Here is a 23,998-nt window from a genome sequence, read left to right as displayed (position 1 = left end):
CGGAGCCTGTGCTCCGCAATGGGAGAGGCCACAGCGGTGAGAGGCCCGCGTACCGAAAAAAGAAAAAAAAAAAAAAAAAAAAAAAAGAGTAAGGGTAAGCAGGGGAAAAATGAGTAGCGAGCCGTAACATATCCAAATAATAATTTCTAAATGTTTTTTTATTTTTATTTTCTAGTGGAAATATGTTGAGTAAACCTTCTCAACATTCAAAATGTTAAAGGGGAAAGTAGAATGTATAGACTTCTTATCACTAACAAAAATCAAAGTGTTAAAAGTACATATTTTTTTAAAAAGTATCTTACCAGAGATAGCAAATCCACTGAATCCCACTGCAAGTACCAAGAATGAGATTGCTACCCCTCTAGTATGAGAATAACCAACAACCAGAAGCAGCGTTGCTTCCATGCCAAAACCTTCAGAAACAGACACATGAAAATATTTCAGAAATTTATGTAAATTCTTCTGATGAGTCAAAACTGTTAAAAATGATCACACATCAATACTTGACCTAGCAAACCACTTCAGGGAGTCTATCTTAAAAAATAATAATAACTAATAATTTACACACAGAGGTTACTGAAGCCTTCTTTGTGTTTTAATAAAAACATCAAAAACAACCTTAAGTTTCAATGGTGGGAAAGGTAAAGTTAGTCATGCAATTATTTAAAACTAGGAGTTATGAAAATTTGAAGATGGGAGAATGATTATGAATGAACAGTGAGGGTGCAAATTTAACAGCATATTTGATAGGCATGGAAAAAGTTGACTCACTCATGTCAGTTGGAACTTCGTGAAATAAAAACATGTTCTTAACATCACTTATGTACTTACCACCACAATTCATGATCTTTCTTACTGTAGTAGTTGAAAGAATTTGCTTGCTTCTTAGAAAATCTGCAATCTGCCCTCCAATAGGCACAATAATTGTCATTACTAAGTGTGGCACAGCAGATAGCATACCAACCTGATGAAAAACAGAAAGGGGAGAAATATACGTGACCATAAGTAATATGGGCAATTTAATAGTCTCATAAGCTCTTTATGGACAACGAAGAAAAAAGCTACTGTCTCTAAATGACCACTTACTTACTTAGTCCCAGGATAAGCAATAACTTCCACAGAATAAATGAGAAAAGCTAAGCAAATTTACTTTGATCCCTTTTTATCTTCTAGAAGATAATACTTTTTTTCTGAGTCAGTAAATTTTGAGTTTATGAGTAAACTATCCTGAATTTTATCACAGTGATTCACATTTATGTATCCATTTTATAGTCTTAAATATGTTAGCAAAAAATCATCATTAGCAAGAGAGCGGGCGAGAAAGAGAGACAGAGACAGAGTCAGAGAGAAGAGAAATACATTAGACAAACCTTGAAGAGACTATTTTAAAATTCATTTTAATTTATAATAAGGCAAAACCCCTAATTCCATTTTAAATATATATCTCTTATGAGTTTTATATTTAGTTTCTAAAGATTAAGAGCCCAGAAAAATGCAGGTCAATTCTCAATTTTAGGCATTTCCTTGTCAAATACCAATACTTGGTCACATTGTCATAGAGCGATATATAGTTTCTGTACGAATTTCATACTAAATGGCCCAATCTAAAGCCTAACCTGCCAGCATCAATTCAACACACATGTTTTGATCAATAATTATGTGTAAGACATTGTCCTCTGGACATCATGGGGGCAGAAATTATGAACAAAATACATGTTAATTGTATATTACCACATATATGGACTTAGTAAATTTTGTATATATAAAGATACAAGGAAGATTTTTACTAAGTATACTTGGAAGCACAATTTCTGGAAAATGGTAAGTATTAGATAAATGTTTATTATTTGTATAAACATGCCTTTCCAAACTAGATTACTGAAGGTTTGAGAAAAGATTCTATTTTATAATGCTATATACTGTGGTGTCACGACCATGGACTTGGTATGGTTAGCGATTAATTGAGGTAGTAAAAGACTCTAAAATACCTTAAATATCCAAGCACTTTAATTCTCTCTTTCACTCCAGATGGAAAATTTTTAATATTATTATTCTCAGTGCATTGACGAAGAAACTGTGACTTAGAGGAGGGTTATGCCATTCTCAAGGGGTTGAGAAGATTTATATATGAGTATAGGCTGAGATTCTCTGTGTGTGTGTATGAAAAAGCCATTGCACTTGTGGTTTTGTCTGCAGGATACTCAATTTAACTGAGGTTGGTTAGAACCATTCTCCATGTAAATATTTTAGTTCACTTAAATTTTGTTGCACTTCTGAAAGATGGTCTTAATACCGTTATTTACAGGTAAGAAAACTGAGGATGACAATTATTCAAGAGCAGGCCCAAGATTATATTATGTATCAACAGTCTCTTGCAGAGCTTGGATTTGGGACCATGTCAGCCTGGCTCCAAAGCCCATGCTTTATTTCCTCAATCATCTCCTTTTCACATTTTTCAGGTTAAGTCAGTAATTTTTTTTTTAACCAGTATAATTAAAATCTTCAGGCCAATCTGTGTATGTAGAATTTATCCAAAATTTTAGTTACCAATATAGTAAGTGAATCAGAGCAACATATCTGATTATATTTAGTTTTTGCAAGAGAGTGCTGCTTTTACTCAGGCATTTTCAATTAATTGGAGCTACAAGGCCAGAATGACCACACAGTTTCATTAACGTCAATTGGCTCCTTCACTCTCCCCCACGAGACCTGACTTTATTAATAGCCTCTCAGTGTCATATTTGTCCTAGATTGTGAAAATGGACTCACACCTCCAGCAGCCTTTGTTGAGAAGTATAACACCTCTCAGAGCTCCCAAAGGCTACCCTGCAATGTTTGATCAGCTCCAGAGAGAGGAGCCCTGTCTAAAGCAGTCATTCTTCTCAAGAATGGAGGAAACAGTTTCCTTAGAAACAGGGATTACAAAAGAGCTCTTAGAATAGAGACTCCTAAATTCAGGTTTTCTTCAGTTCCAGGCCTTAGATAGTCTTTCAAGTAGAGACATAATATGAATAGCGAGCCCAGCTGGACTTACGTAATGACATGAAGAGAAATAGCATGTCCATGGCCAGTATAGACAAATGGGTTCAGCAAAGGGCTTGGCACAGAGATGGCATTGAACAAATACTTGTGAAATGCTCAAATGAATTATGGTTTACCTGAATTTGAATGGCATAGTGAAGGGAATTGAAACATAAATCAAAGGATATGGGCTTACCCTTGATTCTGTCACTTATTGTTAGCTTGGCCTTAGGCAATTTAAATACCTTCCCTCGTCTCTGTTTCTCCGTCATTTCCATAGAAATGACGAAAGTTATCCAGCTGGTAGACCAAACAAGGTTGTTCATGAGTATGAAAGGACCTTGTAAATTTCATGTAAAGTAGTATTTTTATGTTCATTTTATCCTTCTAAAAATCTCAAAATGATTATATTTTCATAGCGACAAATAAATGTCTGTAGCATTGAGAATGCTGTGCTATAATTGGAAATGTATTATTTTTGTCTACACCACCAAGCTGTGAACTCTTGAGGAAAGGAACCACGTTTTTATTTCTGAATCTAACACATAAATCTTCACATATCATGTTCCACAAATGCTTGCTAAATGATTAAACCGGATAAATAACATACGAGAATGTTTTCAGATATTTTTGCTATCCTCAAATCTTTTAGCCAGATTTCTGAGAGCATTGAAGAAGAGTTAGATTGATAATTATATAAATACAATTCAATTGTAATAAAATAATTTTTGTTCACTGTTGTATTGTCTGTGACCTGAAACTTAAAGGGCATTATGTTTATTTACAGGGAAAAGTCTGTATTGCTGCCCACCCCAACCAGGATGTAAGCTCTATGAGGACAGAGACTAGGTCTGTTTTGTCTGTGTTCCCAGCAACAAGGAGCCATTTCGATCAGGCACTGGATTGTAGTAGGCACTCAAACACCTTACTTAGTATTTGTTTATTAGAAGTTATTTGTTGAATAAATAAATGAATAACTCATGAAATTTGGAAGATAAAATCTTGGCAAAGGAACTTAATGGTCACTTAAGTACAAAAATAATGCTCTAGTTAAAGAAGGATAATTTTTACATACCTTGCTGATTTCAAATCCAAAGACTTCCTCAAAATATGCTGGCTGACTAATAAGCAATAAATAAAAAGTCCAGCTTCTGCAGAAGTTTGCAACAATTATTGCATAGACTGGCATAGATGTAAAAAATTTCCTCCATGGAGTCCTGAATTTCTGAAATCCCAAAAAGAGAGCCATTCTGACCATTATAAATATTTCCTAACTTAAATGGGAATAATAGATACTTCGCATTTTTAGGATATGTATGTTGGGGCATGAGTAGGAGGTAGGCAGGAGGTAGTGAATCATTAATTGCAACAGTCCAGTCAACCTTAGCTGCATGAATAATTGTTGAAAGAAGAAAAAAGGATATCAGTCTCTCCTTCTGATTAAATTGATTTAGTTTTAGAAATATACAAGATTCTATATTTATAGAAAAGTAATTCCAAAAGCACAGATCCTAGTTTCCAAGATCTTTGTTTTGTTTTGGCAGTGATAGATCAGGTCTCAGCTCAAACTCACTGCCAAATCAGTGACCTTGTTGGTATCTGACATATTTTATTTAAAATGTTGAAAATTCAATGTATCAATAGTTAGGAGGAGAAAAATAAGAAGAATTAAGAGTGCAATATTCTAGGCCCTATCAAAAGTCAATGATAACACTACCTAACTACAAATTCTCTTGATAGCCAGTGCATATCAGTTTAAACTCTGTGACACTGGAGTGCAAGATTCGGTAAAATTCACATGGTATACAACTGGGTTAAAGCATGTGGCCACCCAGCACACCATGGGTACATCATAACTAGTTATTTATGATATTCAAGACATTCAAAATTAACTTAAATATGATTGGCTTTGCTTATGACACTCAAAAACTTACACCTAGTATACTTAAAGATCCTGTGTATGCCCAAATATAAAACAAGTATCTTTCCCCAAGACTAATATTTTTAGACCTTAACATATCTCTCACAGTTCCAAACACTTTCTCAATTCTTTATTTTGAGCACTGAAATACTGTTTGGTGAAGAAACAATAGCCTACTCTAACTGTGTTTAATGCTAGCTTTGGATTATTAACCTGACCAAATTAGTAAAAGAGGTGGCATACATATTTTACACAGATTTAGTAATTATTCCTGGATGTAGAACCTCATAAGTGCTAGTATTAATTGTGAATCTAATGAAACTTCTTACAGATCACTTTAAAGCAATATAGTAGGAAGATATATTGTGGTGCTCACAAGGAACAAATCAAAACACAAAAACCTGCCCTAATAATAAACAGTGAGTATTGTGGCTTTAGGTAAAAGTTCTAGTGACACCATCATAGATAGATTCAAAAAGTGCAGAGTTAAAAGAATTTTTTCTGCTGTGTTCTGGAAAAGTGGTGCCAGATGAATCTACTTATTTCAAAGATGGCCAAATGCAGGAATGTCTATTATAGCATTATAGTTGAATAAGTAATAACTTCAGAACATTATAAGAAAATATTTTTTTCATGCTGAGAAGGTGTTGTTTTTAATTCATACCAGGATCATCTCTATTAAGTACTTTTTCTTCAGGCTGCAAAACATTTCAACAAATATAAAAGAAAAGTGTCTAATCATATATCTTAAAAAATTGTTGGTAGCTGTAGGAGGGCTTATGGTATTCTGATAACATTCTATTTACTGAACTGGCTGTTTGCTTCACAGGTGTGTTTAGTTTATAAAAAATCAGCAAGCTATTTGCTTACGATTTGTGCACTTTTCTGTACGTATTTATATTTAATTATCTTGTAAAGAAAAAAATAGAGATTTAAAAGACATTAGAGTCAACTGCAATATGCGATCCTTAATTGGATCCAGACTCAAAACAAATGGCTACAAAAGACATGAATATTGACTAGGTATTAGGATTTGAATCGGGTATCAGAAACTTGAAAATGATCCAGTTATTAGATAATGTTAGAGAATTATTTTCAGTTGTGTTAGGTATGATGATAGTACTTAGACTGTGAAGGAGAATATTCTTATTTTTCTAGAGACGCATGTATTTTTGGGTAAAGAGTTATGATACCTCATTTACTTTAAAATCGTTCAGCAAAAAGAAAAGTGAAATAAATAAGGCAAGATGTTGAAAACTTCTTTCTATACGTGGATATATGGATGTTCCTGTTACTTATTCTTTCAATTATTATTGAAATTGATCACAAAAAGCTCAAAATAACTAAAGTACAAGTCCTATTCCCACTTGATCTCATTTTTAAATTTACTTCAGGAAAGTAAAAAACATCAGTAAGAAGTAAAATATTGTGTCTAGAAACACATTAAGGTCTAGAAAATGGGGAGTTTGAGCTTATCTATACTGTTTTATCAATCTACCAATTATTCCTTTTTGGGTCATTTCCAGAAATTGGTTTTCAATTAGACTAAATTTCTTATTGTTTTAAAAAATTTATGCCTGACCTGGACACACAACCTCTCAAGAACTGGTAAATAAAAGAATTATATTTGATCACTGAAGATATGGGCCAATCAGACTATTTTTGACTAGAAATTGAAGCAAAGTACTGAACTCACCATAGATTAGTCTATGTTTAGATTCCATTCAGAGCAACTGGAGCTGGTGGGCACCAGAGCTTACTGCCAACATCCACACCACCCCGCACATCACCACTTGCTTCTTGAGTAGCTACCATTAGAAAGAAATGACCAGTCTCTTTACAGAAGGAAACAGGAAGGGAATGTTCTAATGCCACTCTATTTAGCTAATGGAACAATTATAATGTAAGATTTTTTTAAAGTACTGGTTTGACTTCTGAATGATATCCAATATGGCATTTTTCTTATTCATTAAAGGCCAAGATACCCTCAGCAACAATGGGTGACAGACAGACCTTTTTTTTACCTAGGATGAGATGTCAAAGACAGGCCTTCCCTAATAAATGAAGTAGAGAATCAGAGCTGAAATAAAATAGAGTTGAAATTGGAGAGAAGCCTTTAAAAGAAAGAGGAGAAGCATAATGCATGAGGGGCATTGGTTGCTCAGCCAATGTAACTTCCTCAGCCAGAGCAACTTCCAACTCTAAGCATAAAGAAATTGAGCTACTGATTAGGTGCTGAATTACTGAACCTGTCTAAATACATTACTTTTGCTTAACAGTTTTCTTTTCTTTTTGTAACATCAGATGGCTATTCATGAATTACTATTTATGATGTATTAATATGTGTGCTAAAATGTCTACTTATTGATATACAACTGCATTTCTCTCTACATCAGCAAATCCTGCCCAAGAAACTAAATCATAATCAGAAAAAGGCTTCACAACATTATAATACTTGATCTTCATATAGTAGTCCTAAAAAATTGGTAACATTTTATCAATAAAAAGGTTATATTATATTAAGAATACTTTTCAGGTTAGCTACCTATGGTTGGCATGCTAATGCTTACTAATGCTAGTGTTTACTAAATCACATAGAAATACACATGTATAAAACTTAGATTTAGAATATTCAATGAACAAAACTAGCCCTTTTCATGACTGTGTTAGGTGATTTGACATTTCCTATAATCTAAATTTAACAAATATTGGTTGAATTTGTTTCAATTATGAGCTATGTTGAACTGTTTTTAAAAACCTGCTGAGGTTTACAGTCATAGCTATAATTCAGTTGAAATTTGAAGATGCATAAGAAAAGATAAAGAAAAGAAAAGAAATCATAGATGGAGGAAGGAGCAATAATTTCTAAGTCAGGGAATATGCATGGAGTAAAGAAAACAATCATGATTGATATCAAATTAGTTTTGTTGAATAGGGACTCATAAAATAATCTTGTTGTCAAAGGGAGGTGAGATGGAGAACAAGAATAGGAATATACACCATAATAAAGTTCTTACTTCCATTGCACCTAAAAGATTTGCACTCTCTCCAATGCTTTCTTCTATGTACCTACGTTCTTCATCTGTAATAGTAGGATGCTTTGCAGGACTCTCATAAGACACCAAAAGCCAAAACATGTACCAGATCATTCCAAAGCTTCCTGAAAGCAAAAGTTCAAAAGGAAAAGCCATCATAAATACTTCCATTTAACAGTCATTTACTGGAATAAAACTACAATAATCTTGTGATATTCCATAGAATATGAATTCAAGCTTATGTTTCTCCTACTGAATCTAGCCATCTCTGCTTGTCTTTTGCCACCAGACTTCAAGCATCCTGAAGACTGGTCCTGTAGTTTTATCTCTTTGTCGCTATTAAATAATGTGGATACACAGGAAATTCGCAATAAACAATTATTGAATGGTATAGTTTGGAACATGTTCATACAACCAACAAAGATTTACTGAGAAGCTACTCTTCCAGGCACTCTGCTGAGTGAGAGAAATATGATAAAAAAGACAAAAGTCCTGTCCTCAAAAAATTTCTCTAGGAGTGAATCCTTTTATTTTTGTCTGTCTTTAATATGTGCCAGTGGTCTGCATTTCCAGGGAAAAGAAATGCTTGTTTCCCTCTCCTGTTAGCACTTCCAGACCTAGTAAACAGACTATTAAATAAAATCTAGAAGAATATTTTAGCCTGAATAACTATTATACATGAAAAATGGGCTTCTGTAATTAATGTGATAACATTCAGCAGTTTATGTGACTGTATACCACAGCACATACTATTGCCTATTGATCATTGTTTGGGCAGATGAAAGTTATGAATTCCAATATAATAAATATACTACTGCAAGTTCTTTTTCATCCCTTTATATAGCACTCTCACCATTAAAATATGCCCTTATTGTGCAAAATATAAATCTGAAGCAAAACTTTCACATAATTTATTCTGGTTTCCCAGCAACCGGCCATTTCATTTCTGCCTCATGCTGTTCTATTTTCCCCCTGGGTAACAATATAAATGCCCCTGATCTCTATAATACTGTTTTGGGTTTTTTTTTGACTCTTCAATCTCCAAGTGTTCCTGAATACCATAACTTCTGATGTGCTGTGCCCTTTTAATTACTGAACATGACAGCAAACACTATTTGGAATCAGATGGTGTATGAAAATTTGGTATAGTGTAGCAGTTATGGAGTATGGCTCTTCCCAGATGAGAATCCTGGCTGTGTCACTCATTAGCTACATCTTCTAATCAGTAACTAAATCCCTGAAAATCTCCGCTATGAAATAATTCCTTTTTTTATAAGATTGTTGCAAACGGAAGTTAAAGGAGGTAATACATAAAGCAACTAGCACAGAGATGGCACAAAATAAGCGCTCAATAAATGAGAACTCTTGTAATTTAGTGATAATTATCGTTTCCACTAACTGAATACATCTAAAATGCCAGACACTCCGCTAATTGCTATACATGAATTATATTTTTTTAACTTAAGCTGCCATATGGGTCTTATCTCATTAATTTTAAAAATATGAATATTGAATGTGTGGCTCAAAGACCAAATTTTTGTTACACACAGCAAGTAAACAAGTACTATTATATGACATTTTCAGATTGATATTTAAACTTTGTAGCATTCAATGATAAATATTGAGATATAACTTGAAATAATGAGGTTGGTTGTCATGAGTCCCCTGTGGAAATTAATATTCTTTCTTTAAAGTCACATCACATCTTCAATTAAGTAATGGACTAAGGCACAAATCAGAGAATTTAATGGATGGCAATACCAACTTGTAATATATACCCTATAAGTAAGTGCTTTAAACCTCTTTGAATTATGGGCTTTTAAAAAAAATCAAACAAAAGGTATGGATTAAAATCTGATAAAAAGATTTCCCTAGGACACAAAAATATGCACAAGTACATGTATGGCTTACCATTTAGGGCATTCATGAATCCAAAACCCAACCACGGCTTTTTTTTTTTTTAACATCTTTATTGGAGTATAATTGCTTTACAATGTTGTGTTAGTTTCTGCTGTATAACAAAGTGAATCAGCTATATGTATACATATATCCCCATACCCCCTCCCTCTTGAGTCTCCCTCCCACCCTCCCTATCCCACCGCTCTAGGTGGTCACAAAGCACCCAGCTGATGTCCCTGTGCTATGCAGTTGCTTCCCGAAGTGAGAGAGTAGCACTGACACATATACACTACCAAATGTAAAATAGATAGCTAGTGGGAATCAACCATGGCTTTTGAACCAGGATAAGGGACCCTACCATAAAGTACATTTAACAACATTCTGCAAATACAAGAACTTGCTTTGATGAGAACATTTCAAAATTAGAATGGATCATAGCAAATTTGGAGGCAGCCAGGTCCTGGTTCTGCTCGCCATGACTTCATTAATCTTTCAGATTCTCCTGCCCATGTTCAAAAATGGTATTAATCAGTGACAACATCAGTTGGAATCCAGATCTCTTATATTTCTTCTTTCCTTTTTATTAAAAAAGCATCTCTTAGAGAGAGACTACAGGGATACTTTCAAGTAGTAAGCTTCCAGGTTCTGGTTAGAAAGTGAACAGAAAGGGAGTTTGGACTCTGGGTTTCGTGTCATTTTTTTTTCCACTTAATCTTCTTTAATTCTGGGGAAATATGGACTAAAATGCGCTGCTGCTGCAGCTGACTGCTAATAGTTCATCACAAAACTGAATTTTTGCATTAGCGCTAATATCACCTTTCAGCTTTCTACCCCTATTGAGTCTTGAGGAAGCAGGATTAGGGAAATGACCAAAAAAGCAGTAGCTGAGAAAGAGAAGTGGGTGCTGCCCAGCTTCTTCCTCCTAATCAGCTTTGAATCAAGAACTAATTTAATTATTTCATAATCAAGGACAACACATACCATACATTAAAAAGTTTCCATCAGCAATGTGGTTGCTTTGAAAAAGAAAAAATAACAGTGTAGAGAAAATCACAGAGATAAAACATTTTCCTTGATCTTCTCAGAATAAAAGGAAAGGGATCTTAATGAAAAAATAATAATTAGGAAACACAGTATAGTCACTGATCTATCTTACTGTTTTAGCTTATGCACATTTCTTTTAACTCTATTGTATAGAAATGCAACATACCATAGACATAGAATACTGAAGACCAGCCAGTATACTGTACAAGAATGCCAGCTAAAGGCATTGCAATCACAGCTCCAGCATAGGAACCTAAATTAGAAGAGAAAATGGGAGGAAGGTAAGTGAAACCAATAAAATTCTTGACTTCATTTCATGTTTCTTGGTTGGATCACACAAACACACCCTTGCACACTTGGGTGCATGTGCACTCACACCCACGCACATCCAAATACATACATATGTCTATGTACTTAGCCTTAGGAGTACAAGACTACACAAGTGAATATTACCTACATACCCAAGTCAAATATATAAAAACAATACAATACCATAATTTAAAAAAACATTTAAAAGACTATAATAAAAATTATTCATGAATATATTTGAAAACCAGATGAAATGAACAAACTACTATAAAATACAAAATGTAAGAAGGAATAGAGGATTTGAGGAGACCAATAATAATTACAGAAATTGAAATGGTGGGTCAAAAACCTTTCCTCGCGTGTACATACAGACACACCACAAATGGTTTTACAGGTGAGCTTTACCAACTTCCAACTCTTATCAAAGTTGTTCCTAAGTTTTACCTGCCATAACTATATCTGCACATAATACTCACCACAAAAAGAGGTGGTTGCCAGTCTACTCCTCTCTAGAGGAGGGGCCCATTTGCTCCATATCCCATGACATGCTGGGTAGGTGACGCCCTATGATGGGAGAAGATATCCATCACCATTTAGGATGCAGGATCATTGGAAAATAAGTACATTCACTTCTCTGATGCAATGCTGTTTCCTTAGAATGGGCGCAAGTTCTTAGGGAAAGCTGCCACTCATGGGCCTTTCTTTGCTCATTCCATGAAATTCCATTTTAAAAACTTTCAGCCCAGACCAGGTAAGACATGGCCTCTTTTTTAGTCACCTGTTCAAATTCTTCCCACCCTTCAAGACTTCCTGCTACCTCAAGTTTCTTCTGATTAAGGCCAAAGAAAAGATCCTCTATTACTCAGTTCATCTGCAATTCTGAACAGTTTGAGCAATTTAGAGACATTTTTGTAAGGCATTAAACTCAGTTATTCCTAAGCATAAGGAATCCCTACAGAGGATGGTGACGCTTAGATCCTTGAAGGTCATACTTCCTGCAATTAGTGTCTAGAACTTAAAACCTTTAAAATATTCTTTTTCTGTTATCTTGATCCTATCATTTCTTCTTTCTTTATGGAGAGACAGGAAATTGTTTTCCGTGCCTTGACACTTTATCTGGCTTGTCTACTCCCACCATACTTCATGGAAAGAGAAGGGGCAACAGGTATGCCATTCTCAAGTTTTTAAATGATGTTCTTTCAAAGGCTACAGGCTGATGGAGCAAAAGTCAATCATTAGAGTTAGATGCCAAAAGTATACATTCAATGAAATGTTTTAGTGAAAACTCAGATCATGATTTAAAGCCAACAGGGACTTATTATAAAACTCTCCAAAGGTATTAATTCAAGGTTATCACCAGCAGAGGATGGACTCAAAATTTTTATCACAGCACATTAACAAAAGTGCCTGTTTTTTTTTTTAAGTCAAATAGTCACTAGACATTTCTTTAACATCACTAAATTCTAGAGAAGTGGGGGTAAGCTGTCACAGTTGTAGTTTGTCATCATTTAAAGACATCTGATTTCTAATTTTCCAATTTTCTTTAGCACTCTGTAGACACAACCTAATAAAATATATTTATTTGTAGATCAAAACAAAGATAATCTTCTGATTCTTACTAGCATGCCAACCTTAAAATGATGTCATCCTGTAGTTGCATACCTCAACAAGTCCCTGCAGTATCCTAACAAAGATGACACACCCATAATGCACTCTGGCTGCTGATGGGATTAGCATATTCAGGGTAGAGGTAAGAAGTATGGCAGCTCCAAAAACCCTGAAAAATAAAAGGAGTTAATAGATCTACATTTCTCAGATCAAGTTAATTTTAAGGTAGACTGTTTTATTCTAAAAGAATAAGAATGTTCTGAACTTGATTGGCTAGACACTGCAAATAGATACTTGGACTACCTTGAATTGCTACATCATTTGAAGCATAAGAAATAAATGAAGGACCCAATAAATCTGGCTATACTTAATTTTATTCACTTTCTTCACAAATCTAATTACAAATTGCAAATAGATAATTAATCATTGTATATGTTTTTGGTCTATATATCAGTCTACAATGTAAGGTGCTTAAGGGCAAGAGCTTGTTTTTTAGATACACTTTTGTATCTCTAATGCATAGCACAGTGCCTGATACATAGTAGATACTCACTGAAGAGTTGTTGAAGAAATAATAAATGCCTAAATGAAATTGTAACTCATGTGATACCATGAAGCATGGTAAATATGATTCCATTCATAAAATTTTATGCAACAAATCTCATGATCAGCTCCCTCAGGACATGTTTATAATAGAAATCATGATCACTTAGTATATCTATCTCAGGTTTGTCTGTCTTTTTGTGTAGATGGGCAGGTGGTGGGATTCTGTCTGAGGCACACCTGTCCTTGCATACATATAAACAACAATTCAAAATTGTTAACACTTTTATCCATCTGCAAGTAAAAATTCCATTCCATCATCAACTGAAAAATCTTCCATAATGCTAATACTAAGCAAGAAAAACATCCACTTAACTGGGTAAATTTAGAAATATTTTCTGGCTAAGAAATCTGGGGACACATTCTATCTAACGAGCTAAGCTGTGTGTTCTGTGCAAGTTTTTTCAAGTCAAACTTTGAGCCTTGGATTCAGTCAAGATTGGTTGCCTCATAGAAGCTCTCATTTTTCCAAGGGCACATTGAAATGTAACTGTTAAAGACATGAGTTTCTGAAAGGGGCCTTGATCATTATTAATTTGCTCCTGAAATTTGAGAAATGGCTTTATGAAGGGTTGAAGTGGATCAGCTCTTTTTCTATGAATCATAGACTGGGCCAAATATATTTATTTACTTGATGTAGCCTAATATCCACCTGTCCTCAATGGCTTCTCTTCAGAGGTAACTAGTCACTCAGGAGGTGAATATTCTGTTGCATTCTTCCTCTGTGCTGTTTGCTGAATAGGTATCTTTGAGTTTGAGTCAAAGAATAACTTATTTCCTAAACGTTTAGCACAAAATAGAAACTTTCTATTCCTAGAAATGATTATTCCCATTAAAATGCCACACATGCAGTGATATTAAACTTCTGCCAAATATGGATTTAGTTTTTAGAAAATAAATGCAAAAATCCCATAACCTGTCTTTATAAAATAAAAATCCAAAATTGTTATTTAAATTGATTTAAAATGTATTTTCATGCTTGATCACTTTCAAGTTGAAGGAATTTTCACCGCTTTTAAGACTGAAATACGCATGTTCTTATGTGCAAACCCCAGAACACTTTGGAGGTTTCCTTTAGGGCTGAGAGGAACTAGATAGAAGGAAATGTATGTAGCAAGTTTCCTGGACCTAGTGGTAAATGGTACCTGATCCCAAAGCCCAATGAGGAAAACATAGTTTTCCCCTGTTCTGGGAGTTTGAATGTTGAACATGTGCAACAGAGAGGATGAAGACAGAAAGTGCAAATGACACAGGAGTTTTGGGCATATGGGTAGGCTGTCTTGGTACTGAAAAACTAGTGTTCAGAGTATCTTTCTGTAGATCCATCCCATTTTGCTTATTATGCTTGATAATAATGAGACTGGGGCTGCTTAAGACATCAAGGATAAAGAGAACCAGAGCTACATGGTGCTAAAGGATTTTTCAAAATTGTCTATATGAGTTATGCATCCACCCCATTCAGCCCTTTGGAAGAATTCCTTCAAACTGTCATCTATGAACCAGCTGCATTAGAATTCCCTGGAGTGCTATTAAAAATGCAGATTTCTCACTCCAGACTTTCTAAACCAGAATGTGCTAGGAGTGAAGCCTGGAAATCTGTTCTAATAAGTAGTCCAGGTGACAATTTTTCATGCTAAGTTTTACAAAAAAATAAAAACAATAAAAAAAAAACACTGTACTTTTTAAAATCCAGGTTTATCTAACATGTGTCTTCTAATACTGTACTTATTTTGAAAGAATGATGCATGATGTTTATTTTCTATGAATATAGCTTTTAATCATCAGTTTCTTTCTCCCTATTTGAAAGAGTTTAAAATACTGCTATCTCTAGATAAACTGGAGAGAGATGAATTTTATCCATTCTTTAGCTCAAGGTCTCTCAACCTCCACACATTGATATTTTAGGATGGTTAATTCTTTGCTGTGGGATGTAGTCCTGTGCATTGTATCATGTTAACAGCACCCCTGACCTTTATGCATTATATGCCAGTAGCACATGCCTCCAAGTTGTGACAACCAAAAATGTCTCCAGCAATTGCAAAATATCCCTTGGGGGATAAAATCACCTGCTAGTAGAGCTGAATCAATTATGAACCATTTGTTACTCAACTCACACTATAGTCAGAGCTAAATTTAATAAGTGCTTATTTAACTTGCTAGACACAGCACTAACATTTCACATGCCATAAAACCCACAACCATCTAACAACCTAATGACATGGGCATTATTAATACACCCATCTTATAGATGAAGAAACTAAACCTGAGATAAGTGAAATCACTTGCCCAAGTTGTTAACCAGCTCTAGGTAGAGGAGCCTTGTTTCAAATCTAGTCTGATTCCAAAGTCAGTGGGTCTTGCCACTGGGATTTATACCTAATAATGCACATAATATGTAGTTAGTAATGTGTTTCAGTATTCTAACGGTAAATTTAAATAATCGTCTTCACAAAGCTACTTGAAATCACACTACTATTCCTGAGATAAAATGTCAACAGATCACTTTAGATGTTTATTTTCCACTCTTACCCTGAATATAGTGTTTCCAATTATATAATCTGTGACATTTCTAAATGCTTCCTACTTTTAACTTTCTTAATCTGTTTAACAATCCATTTTTTATTATTAGTGGCCATTGCATCATAAAAATGGATTGACTGGGCTTCCCTGGTGGCGCAGTGGTTAAGAATCTGCCTGCTAATGCAGGGGATATGGGTTCGAGCCCTGGTCTGGGAAGATCCCACATGCCGTGGAGCAACTAGGCCCATGAGCCACAACTACTGAGCCTGCGCGTCTGGAGCCCATGCTCTGCTACAAGAGAGGCCGCGATAGTGAGAGGCCTGCACACCGTGATGAAAAGTGGCCCCCGCTCACTGCAACTAGAGAAAGATCTCGCACAGAAACGAAGACCCAACACAGCCAAAAATAAATAAATAATTTTTTTTTTAAATGGATTGACTTTTTTTCTAACTATTTAAGAATACAATCCATCGAACTCTTCAGAACATAGTCTTCTAATTTCATGAAATCAAATCAACAGCCAAGTTATTAAAATTATGGTTATCAAAATTCTTGGCCAATATGGGAAGACTTTACACTTTTTCTTGATATACTACATACAGCCAAAACTGAAGCAGCCACTTCATTCAACACTCATTTATGCATTCACACTCCAAACCTCTGTGAGACTCTATTTAAGGTACTGTGTTGAGGAGAAGGGAGCTACAATTTACAGAGTACTTACTATACTTTCTCCACCTACACTAATTCACTTAATCCTCACAACAACTCTCTGAGTTACACTTTCTTTTCATTTTATAAATCAGAGAATAGAGACAGACTGTGCAAGAAAAAAGCAAGTAATAGAGCTGATATTTGAACCCAGAACTCTCAGATATGGAAATCTGTAAATCTGCGCTCTTTCATCTACATGATGCAACTAGGCAGCTAGAAAAAGGCAAGGATGTCCTTGGTGTAATAGAAGAGAAAAAGAAAGACAAGTAGCCAAGAGACAACATATGCCAAAGGCCAAAACAAGAGTACACATGGAAAGCAAAGGAGAGAAAAGTCCATTCCAGCTGGGGTGACCAGAAAACAAGTCCATCAGGAGGAAACTTTAAAGTTGGGCTTTGGAAGATTAATCTAAAAAAGAATGAAGAAATTCCAAAGAGGAAATGGATCAGCAAAGTTTTGAAACATAGAAGAGATTACATTACATACCACAAACTAGGGCAGTATTGAAAATGGCTGGGCACAGTAGTACACGTGAGTAGAAGTAAGAACATCCGGAGTGAGATGATGAACAGGGAAGTTGTGAAGAGGGTTTGAGGAAATGTAGATAGGATAAGGAAGGCAAGAGAAGAGACCATAAGTCCATGACATCTTGGAGATGATGGAGTTTAGGGTGATCATAGAGGGAAATCAATTATGCCCCTAAAGTCAAGTAAATGTGATGCTTACTGAAATTGAGAAGAGAGGAAACTATGAAGTCAGGGAGACAGAAGGTGACCAGCATGCATGTAAGTTCAAATAAGATGAAGGCTTGCAGGGGAGTAAAGGGGCCAAGGTCAGTAAAGTTGGTAAAGAAAAAGAAGATGACATAAATATTGTACAGAAAATTTTGTAAAACTTTAGCTTTATTGCTTAATAACTATGTGACTGGAAAGTTACTTAATCTCTCTAGGCTTCTGATTCCTTGTCTATAAAAAGGGCAGTGCTGTGTAATGGTCTAGAGCATGGTTACATCTGGGATTCAAAGCCCATTTCTGTTACTTATTAGTTGAGTGATCTTGAACAGTTTATTTTACTATCTATGCTTCATTCCTCATCTACAAAACATGGATATTTACAGAACCTATGAGTTATTACAAATTAAGCATCCAGAAGAATGTCTGGCATATCCTAAACATTTAAGAGGTATTAGTTGTTCAATGATTATATTAATCTATTATATTTCATAGGATTGCTGTGAGGCTAAATGAAATAATATACCTAAAAGGCTTAGTCTGGTGCCTGGCACATAAAAATAAATCCATAAATGTGAGTCAGTCAAGTAGAAATAATCATAGCCAATGGTGTTATGCTAGTGTGTGCCAGACACTATTCTAAATTCTCATTTTCATCTAACAACTATATTAGAGGGCCACCACTACTATTCTTATTTCACAGATAAAATAACCAAGTCCCAGTGAGTTAAATACGTTGCTAAGGTCACATAGACATTAAGTGGGGAACTATGATTTATAATGACTCAGTCTGGGTGTAGATCCTAGGTATTTAACCACTAAGCTCTATTGTACTTTAATAGGGGCAGAACTAATACTAGCACTAATAGTGCCAGCAGCAACAGATAAAATAAAAAAAACTCTGAAAGACCAAAACATTATTGAAAGATGGATTGTCAAAGCAGTGGGGAGTGAGAGCAGAATTCTACTCTGTCCTTCCTATGGTTTGTTTGTTTGTTTATTTATTTAGTATAGTTGACTTACAACATTATATTAGTTTCAGGTGTACAACATAGTGATTCAATATTTTTATAGATTAAACTCCATACAAAGTTATTATAAAATAATGCCTATAGTCTCTGTGCTGTACTTACATCCTTGTAACTTATTTAATTTATTCCTAGTAGTTGGCTTTGAAGTAAGTAGTTAAATGGAGAGGCCCATTTCAGGAGGGTTGTGTCTTTTTATGAACAAAATCTAAGCTTCACAAAATAAGTGGAAGAGATAGTAAAACTGAGTATGGAAAAGAAGTTCTAGGATATAACATAGTTCAGCACTACGATTTCCAGAGCTCCTCATGTATGATTAGCACCTTAGGAAGCTGGTTCAAACACGGAGTGCTGGGTGCCAGAGCTTCTGATTCCCTAGGTTTGTACGGTGCCTGAGAATCTGCATTTCTAACAAGTTCCCTGGTGATGCTAATGTCGCTTTTCCTGATATTAGAATCATTGATTTAGCATTACTATGCTAGACATTCCCCCAGCCATCACAGAAGAGACAGATCTGGGGCAAGGGACAGGCCCAGAAAGACCAGATCTTGTCACAGCTGAAGTAAGAGCCCTATTATTATAGAGGGGAGCAGCACGGGTGGAATGGAGACACCTGCTGAAAAGGGCAATGTCCTTTATAAAATACAAATCATAATTAGATCATTTGATCAAGACCCAAAGTGAAGTTCTTTGACCTGGTTTGGATTGTCTTCATTAACCAAATTGACCGAGCAGCTGCCATATTTTTCTTGGGGACATATAAACAGCATGACATAACATTAGTTAAGAATACACGTTCTATGGTTACACTGTATGAATTCAGTTCCCAACTCTAATTTCTTACTATATCTGACCTTGTGCAAGTTGTTAATACTTGAATTCTCTAAGCCTTACCTTCTCCATTTGTAAAATGGAGATAATATGTCTTCATAATTCAAGGGATTATCATGAAGATTAAATAAATCAGTAAGATTAAATAAATCAGAAAGGAGACAGTGTCTGGTTAACAGTAAGTAGTTTATAATATCAGTTATCATGATATAGAAATTCCCTAACATTCAACAGAGTTCAGAGAAGTTTTATTCTCTGGCTTTTTCTTCCAGAATGTTTTTGCCCTAATTAATAATGCTATTTCTGTGACCATGGATTCAAAGTCATTCTGTATTATCCTGAAATTCTAGAAGCTTAAAGTGCATGGATTCTAGCTCCCATTCTGAGGGCATATAGAATTGATTAAAATGCGTCAGCCTCTCAATCTGTGCCTCAATAGTCTATCTAAAATACCTGACAGGAAACAAACAAACAAAAATTGACAGCCTTCTTCAGATCAATTTTACTTGTCTTGGATTTCCCACAGACTTGCCCCCAATACCTACCCACCATACACGCACGCATGGCTTTCTTTTCCAGCTAATTGCATCTCTCAGATATTCCTAAAGCACTGTAGATAATTTTTATAAGACTTAACCCAAGATATCATGTGTTCCTCCATCCCCACGTTATCTGTGCCTCTTGGAGGGCACAGTCTAGGTCTTTCATTTCTTCAAACTCCTTGTTGGTAGCAGAATACTTTGCATGTGGCATGCTCTTAAGAAATGATCACCAGTTACTTTTTAATAAAGATTTTAAATCGAGGGAAATGAAATCTTCCCTTCCTGAGATATACGTAGGTGATAACAGGTCTTTTTTTCTTTGAGCTTTCTTTATCCCAATAGCCTTAAAATCAATTGACCATATATTTGTTCTTGAGTTTTTAAGGGGGACAAACTGCTGTTCTGGGTATCCTAACAATTCTAGGAAGCTGAGTTATTCTCATAGAATAACTGTAGGCTGGTAGCTATGGACTATAGAATTTAGAGTACTACTGTGGATAAATCCTCACTTGAAATAGTTGCTGAGTTCAAGTACATGACCCAGTCTGGCCTCATCCTTAAGTCTTCCAGACAACATTGTGGAATCTCCTGAAACCAACTGCCATTACACTTTCTGTTCAGCACAACATCCTCATTAGCTTTTGAAACCACTGTCTTTGAAGCTCTGCTTTCAAAATTAAACTAGGTGGTAATGCTTCAGAGGTGATATACTGTCCTCTTAAAGAATCTCTCCATTTATCAATATTTAACATAGTTGTGTATATTGTATTATGCTTGATAGTCATCATTTTTGTTTGGCTTGATGTTACAAAAACAAATATAAGCCTTGAATATATTTTTGATAACTCAACAGAAGGAAATAGATTACATACTAAGAAACATTTAATATTCATGTGAGTTTTATTTTCCCTAGCACCAGTCTCTGACACGCAATTACACTTCACGGCAATATTGCCCTGAAAATATTACCCAGCATTACCTGTTTTTCAAGTTTATCAAAAGACTTGTCTAAAAATCAAAACCATGCAAATAAATAAATACTTTAAATGATTCCACAGCTGTGCTGCTCTTTCCTATGGACCTAGCCCAGCACTAAGTAATATAGTAATTTTTTTTAAAAGACTACAAAATAGATTTTTTTATAAAGAACATACACACAGATCTATTCAATAGGAAAAATATATTTAGTAAAGAAGCACATCATTTGAAATCGGACATACTGGGGTTCATATGCCAGATCTTCCTCTTACCAGGTAGTGATCTTTGGGAAAATAACTCTGCTATTCTGTGTTCAGTTCTCTCATCAGTAAAACAAGTATAATAATGTCTGCCTTATAGAGTTGCTGTAAGGAAGAATGATGATATGTATAAAAAGTTTAGTGATACATATATTATTCTCTTTAATGCTAATTGCATCTGCCTCCTGAAATGGAAAACTAAGGCAATTATGAAGACAATTTATATTTCATATCCTCTCTCTTTCCACCCCCAATACAAATGTACTGTTTAGGGCGAGGTAGAAATTTTATACCTGAATGATCTACTTCACATTGATTGAAAAGCTCTTCTGATATTCACTCACCCCTTTCCACTTCACATAATTAGAGTGTCTCTTCTGTGTTTCCATGCAATGGAGCTGGCTTTCTATTTTTCCCCATTTTAATCTAAAAGCTAGATTTGTGGACTCTTTTTAACCATGGATTAGAAGAAGGCTGTCCTCTACTCCATCATATAAATTAAACAGTCGTGCTACTGCTTGACTTCAGGAGGCTCAAAGAGAAAATTTGTGCGTTTTTTAGATTCATTTTTACAGTGTTTTTGTCTTTTGAAATTCCATTGTGGATTTTTTCGGGTGCGTTTTTCAATGCCTCGCCATAGGTTAAATGTTAAACTTTAAAAGATATCAAATAATAATGTAGTTTATCTGAGAATGTTTTAATGAATTGGTGATTATAGAATAGACATTTAAGACTCTATTCAATATAATTAACCAATTACACATTTGTAAAATTAATCCAATTTCTGATTTATAGCCTGGGTTTTCCATTTGTTTTGTTTTTTGCTTTATAATCCATTTCAGTTAAGAGGCTCACATAAGGTCTGATCACTGCTTCTTCCAAATAAAGGTGAATAATGTGAAGAAAAATAAAGAAATATTATATTTTACATTAAAATCTTTTTTAGAAATAAATTCCCCCAAATAAATATTTTTCCATTTTTAAATAAATTTTTGATTTTCTGGCTTGTAAATCTAGGTTATCTATAATATCAGGCAGTATTTATATCAGTATATGTAATATCAGGCAGTATATTTATATCAGTGTACTTATATTTATGTTAGTACCATATATAAAAATAAACCATCAGTGAAAATTCTAGCAAATTACACGAATTTTTTAGCAATAAATGAAACTAATATATTGCTTTTGCTGAACAAATAGTCAAACTATCTAATTAGTAATTAGATAAATATTGCTGAACTTGAAGTTCCAAATAATAAGATGAATTTCAACTAAAATGATATTTTATTCTGTTTAAAGCCCTTCTCCTTATAATTGGCAGCTAAAGTGCTACCTTAAAAACCCACTCCTGGTGCAAACATAAGTAAGTAACTGGGTTGAGAAAGAAAAGCAAAGAAATGTGCAAACTAAGTATGAAAAATCTTAACTTTTCTGTGCCTGAAGAATAGGATTAGAAACTGATGGGTGCTCTAAATGTCTCAAAGAACATCACTACAATTTCTGTGAAATGAAATAAGAGCCATTTGCTTATTAAGATTGATTTTCAAAACGATAAGCCATTTGAAAGCTACTTAAAATTGTTGTTTTCCTCATGAATTCTCTTGCAGCAAATGACATACTAAGATGAATTCAATTTGCTTATTTTCAAGTTAAAGCCTCATTTTACTTGTTTCTCTTCTGCTTGTTATACACACACACATACACACACACACGTACACTCCAGTGTTCTTAAAGTGATTATATGTAAGATAATATAATCATTTCACACTGTAAGACAAAAAAGGGAAAAGAAGTGTGTGTGTGTGTGTGTGAGAGAGAGAGAGAGAGAGAGAGGAGAGAGAGAAGAGAGAAGATAGAGAGTGTGTGTGTGTGTGTGAGAGAGAGAGAGAGAGAGAGAGAGAGAGAGAGAGAGAGAGAAGATAGAGAGAGGGAGAGGAGGTTCTATATTACCAAACAGATTGCCAGAATTGAGAGGCATATAGTATCCCTGATACAGAAATGTTTGGAAAAGCAAATGCAGTTGCTGAGAACCGGCATCACGCCCTGCCTGATGATTAACATTCATTGTTACCCAGAGTGAGTTAGCTGTGAAATTCCCAGTCATCTTCTTTTTCTATGACCCATAGCCACAAACAAACTCACATATCAAGCCCACCCGACAAGGATTTGCCTGGAAGATGTGACAGGAACACTGGTGACTTGTCATTTCTACAGATGATATCTATTTTCCCGGAATCAATCAATCAGTTTCCATTTGGGTAGGGGCTTGTCACTTAACAGGGATCTAGTGTTCCTCACCCCAGGTGTGGCACTAATCCTCTTCTAGAGGGTCTGCAGGAATAGACTGATTCAGGCTGTTTAATGGATTTAATCTAATCAAATCAGGACTCCGGTGCCTCCCTTTGTCACATCTGATGCCCCCATTCCCAAATTAAAAAAGGAATACACAAGCACAAGCCAGCCCTCTGGGTCCCTTGGTATCTCATTATGTTGTAAAAATGACTTCATCACTCATGACAGAGAAATTAGACAGCCCCAACAGTGGCATATGGCAGCGGGAGAATCATTCTACCAGCTGCCCACCTGACTCTCTCCTCCCTCAAAATCACGTCCCTCCCCCCAGAGGCTGCTTCTGCACTGCAGTAGTAGGCTGTGGCAGCCGCAGGGAAAGCCAGACCTAGTAAGGGTGGGATGAGAGGAGAATGGAAGGAGAGAGAAGCGTGTGTCAGCAAACTATGTGCAAGCCCTTAGGGACCCCTCCTCCCAGATACATCTATTCATCTCCTGGAAAGGGTATTTTCTTTTGTCAGAAGAAAAGAAGGCCTCTTCTGCATTGCCCCAGATACCTAACCTATAGAGCCCACAGTGGGAAGATAACTAGATGTTTGATAGGCAGCTAGATGAGTGAAATAGAGATAGTCACCTCTGGCCCTAAAAGACTGGAGGACTAT

General features: G+C 35.2%; 1 protein-coding gene across 1 annotated transcript in view; it reads right to left on the bottom strand.

Annotated features, from left to right (window-relative positions):
• The window catches only part of SLC17A6 (solute carrier family 17 member 6), a 37,931-nt gene that overhangs the window by 3,211 nt on the left and 10,722 nt on the right, over positions 1–23,998 (bottom strand). Inside the window, exons 4-10 of the mRNA XM_007457636.1 lie at positions 12,892–13,006; positions 11,706–11,793; positions 11,087–11,173; positions 7,960–8,102; positions 4,097–4,246; positions 832–964; positions 303–413 (exon numbers count right to left, since the gene is read on the bottom strand). Of these exons, the coding sequence (XP_007457698.1) occupies positions 303–413; positions 832–964; positions 4,097–4,246; positions 7,960–8,102; positions 11,087–11,173; positions 11,706–11,793; positions 12,892–13,006 (827 nt within the window). The remainder of the gene's footprint in view (positions 1–302; positions 414–831; positions 965–4,096; positions 4,247–7,959; positions 8,103–11,086; positions 11,174–11,705; positions 11,794–12,891; positions 13,007–23,998) is intronic.

The sequence above is a fragment of the Lipotes vexillifer genome, unplaced genomic scaffold, assembly GCF_000442215.2.
Source record: "Lipotes vexillifer unplaced genomic scaffold, Lipotes_vexillifer_v1.1 scaffold505, whole genome shotgun sequence".
NCBI classification, from domain to species: domain Eukaryota; kingdom Metazoa; phylum Chordata; class Mammalia; order Artiodactyla; family Lipotidae; genus Lipotes; species Lipotes vexillifer.
The sequence above is the reverse complement of the archived record's forward strand: the minus strand, read 5'-3'. Positions and strand labels throughout refer to the sequence as shown.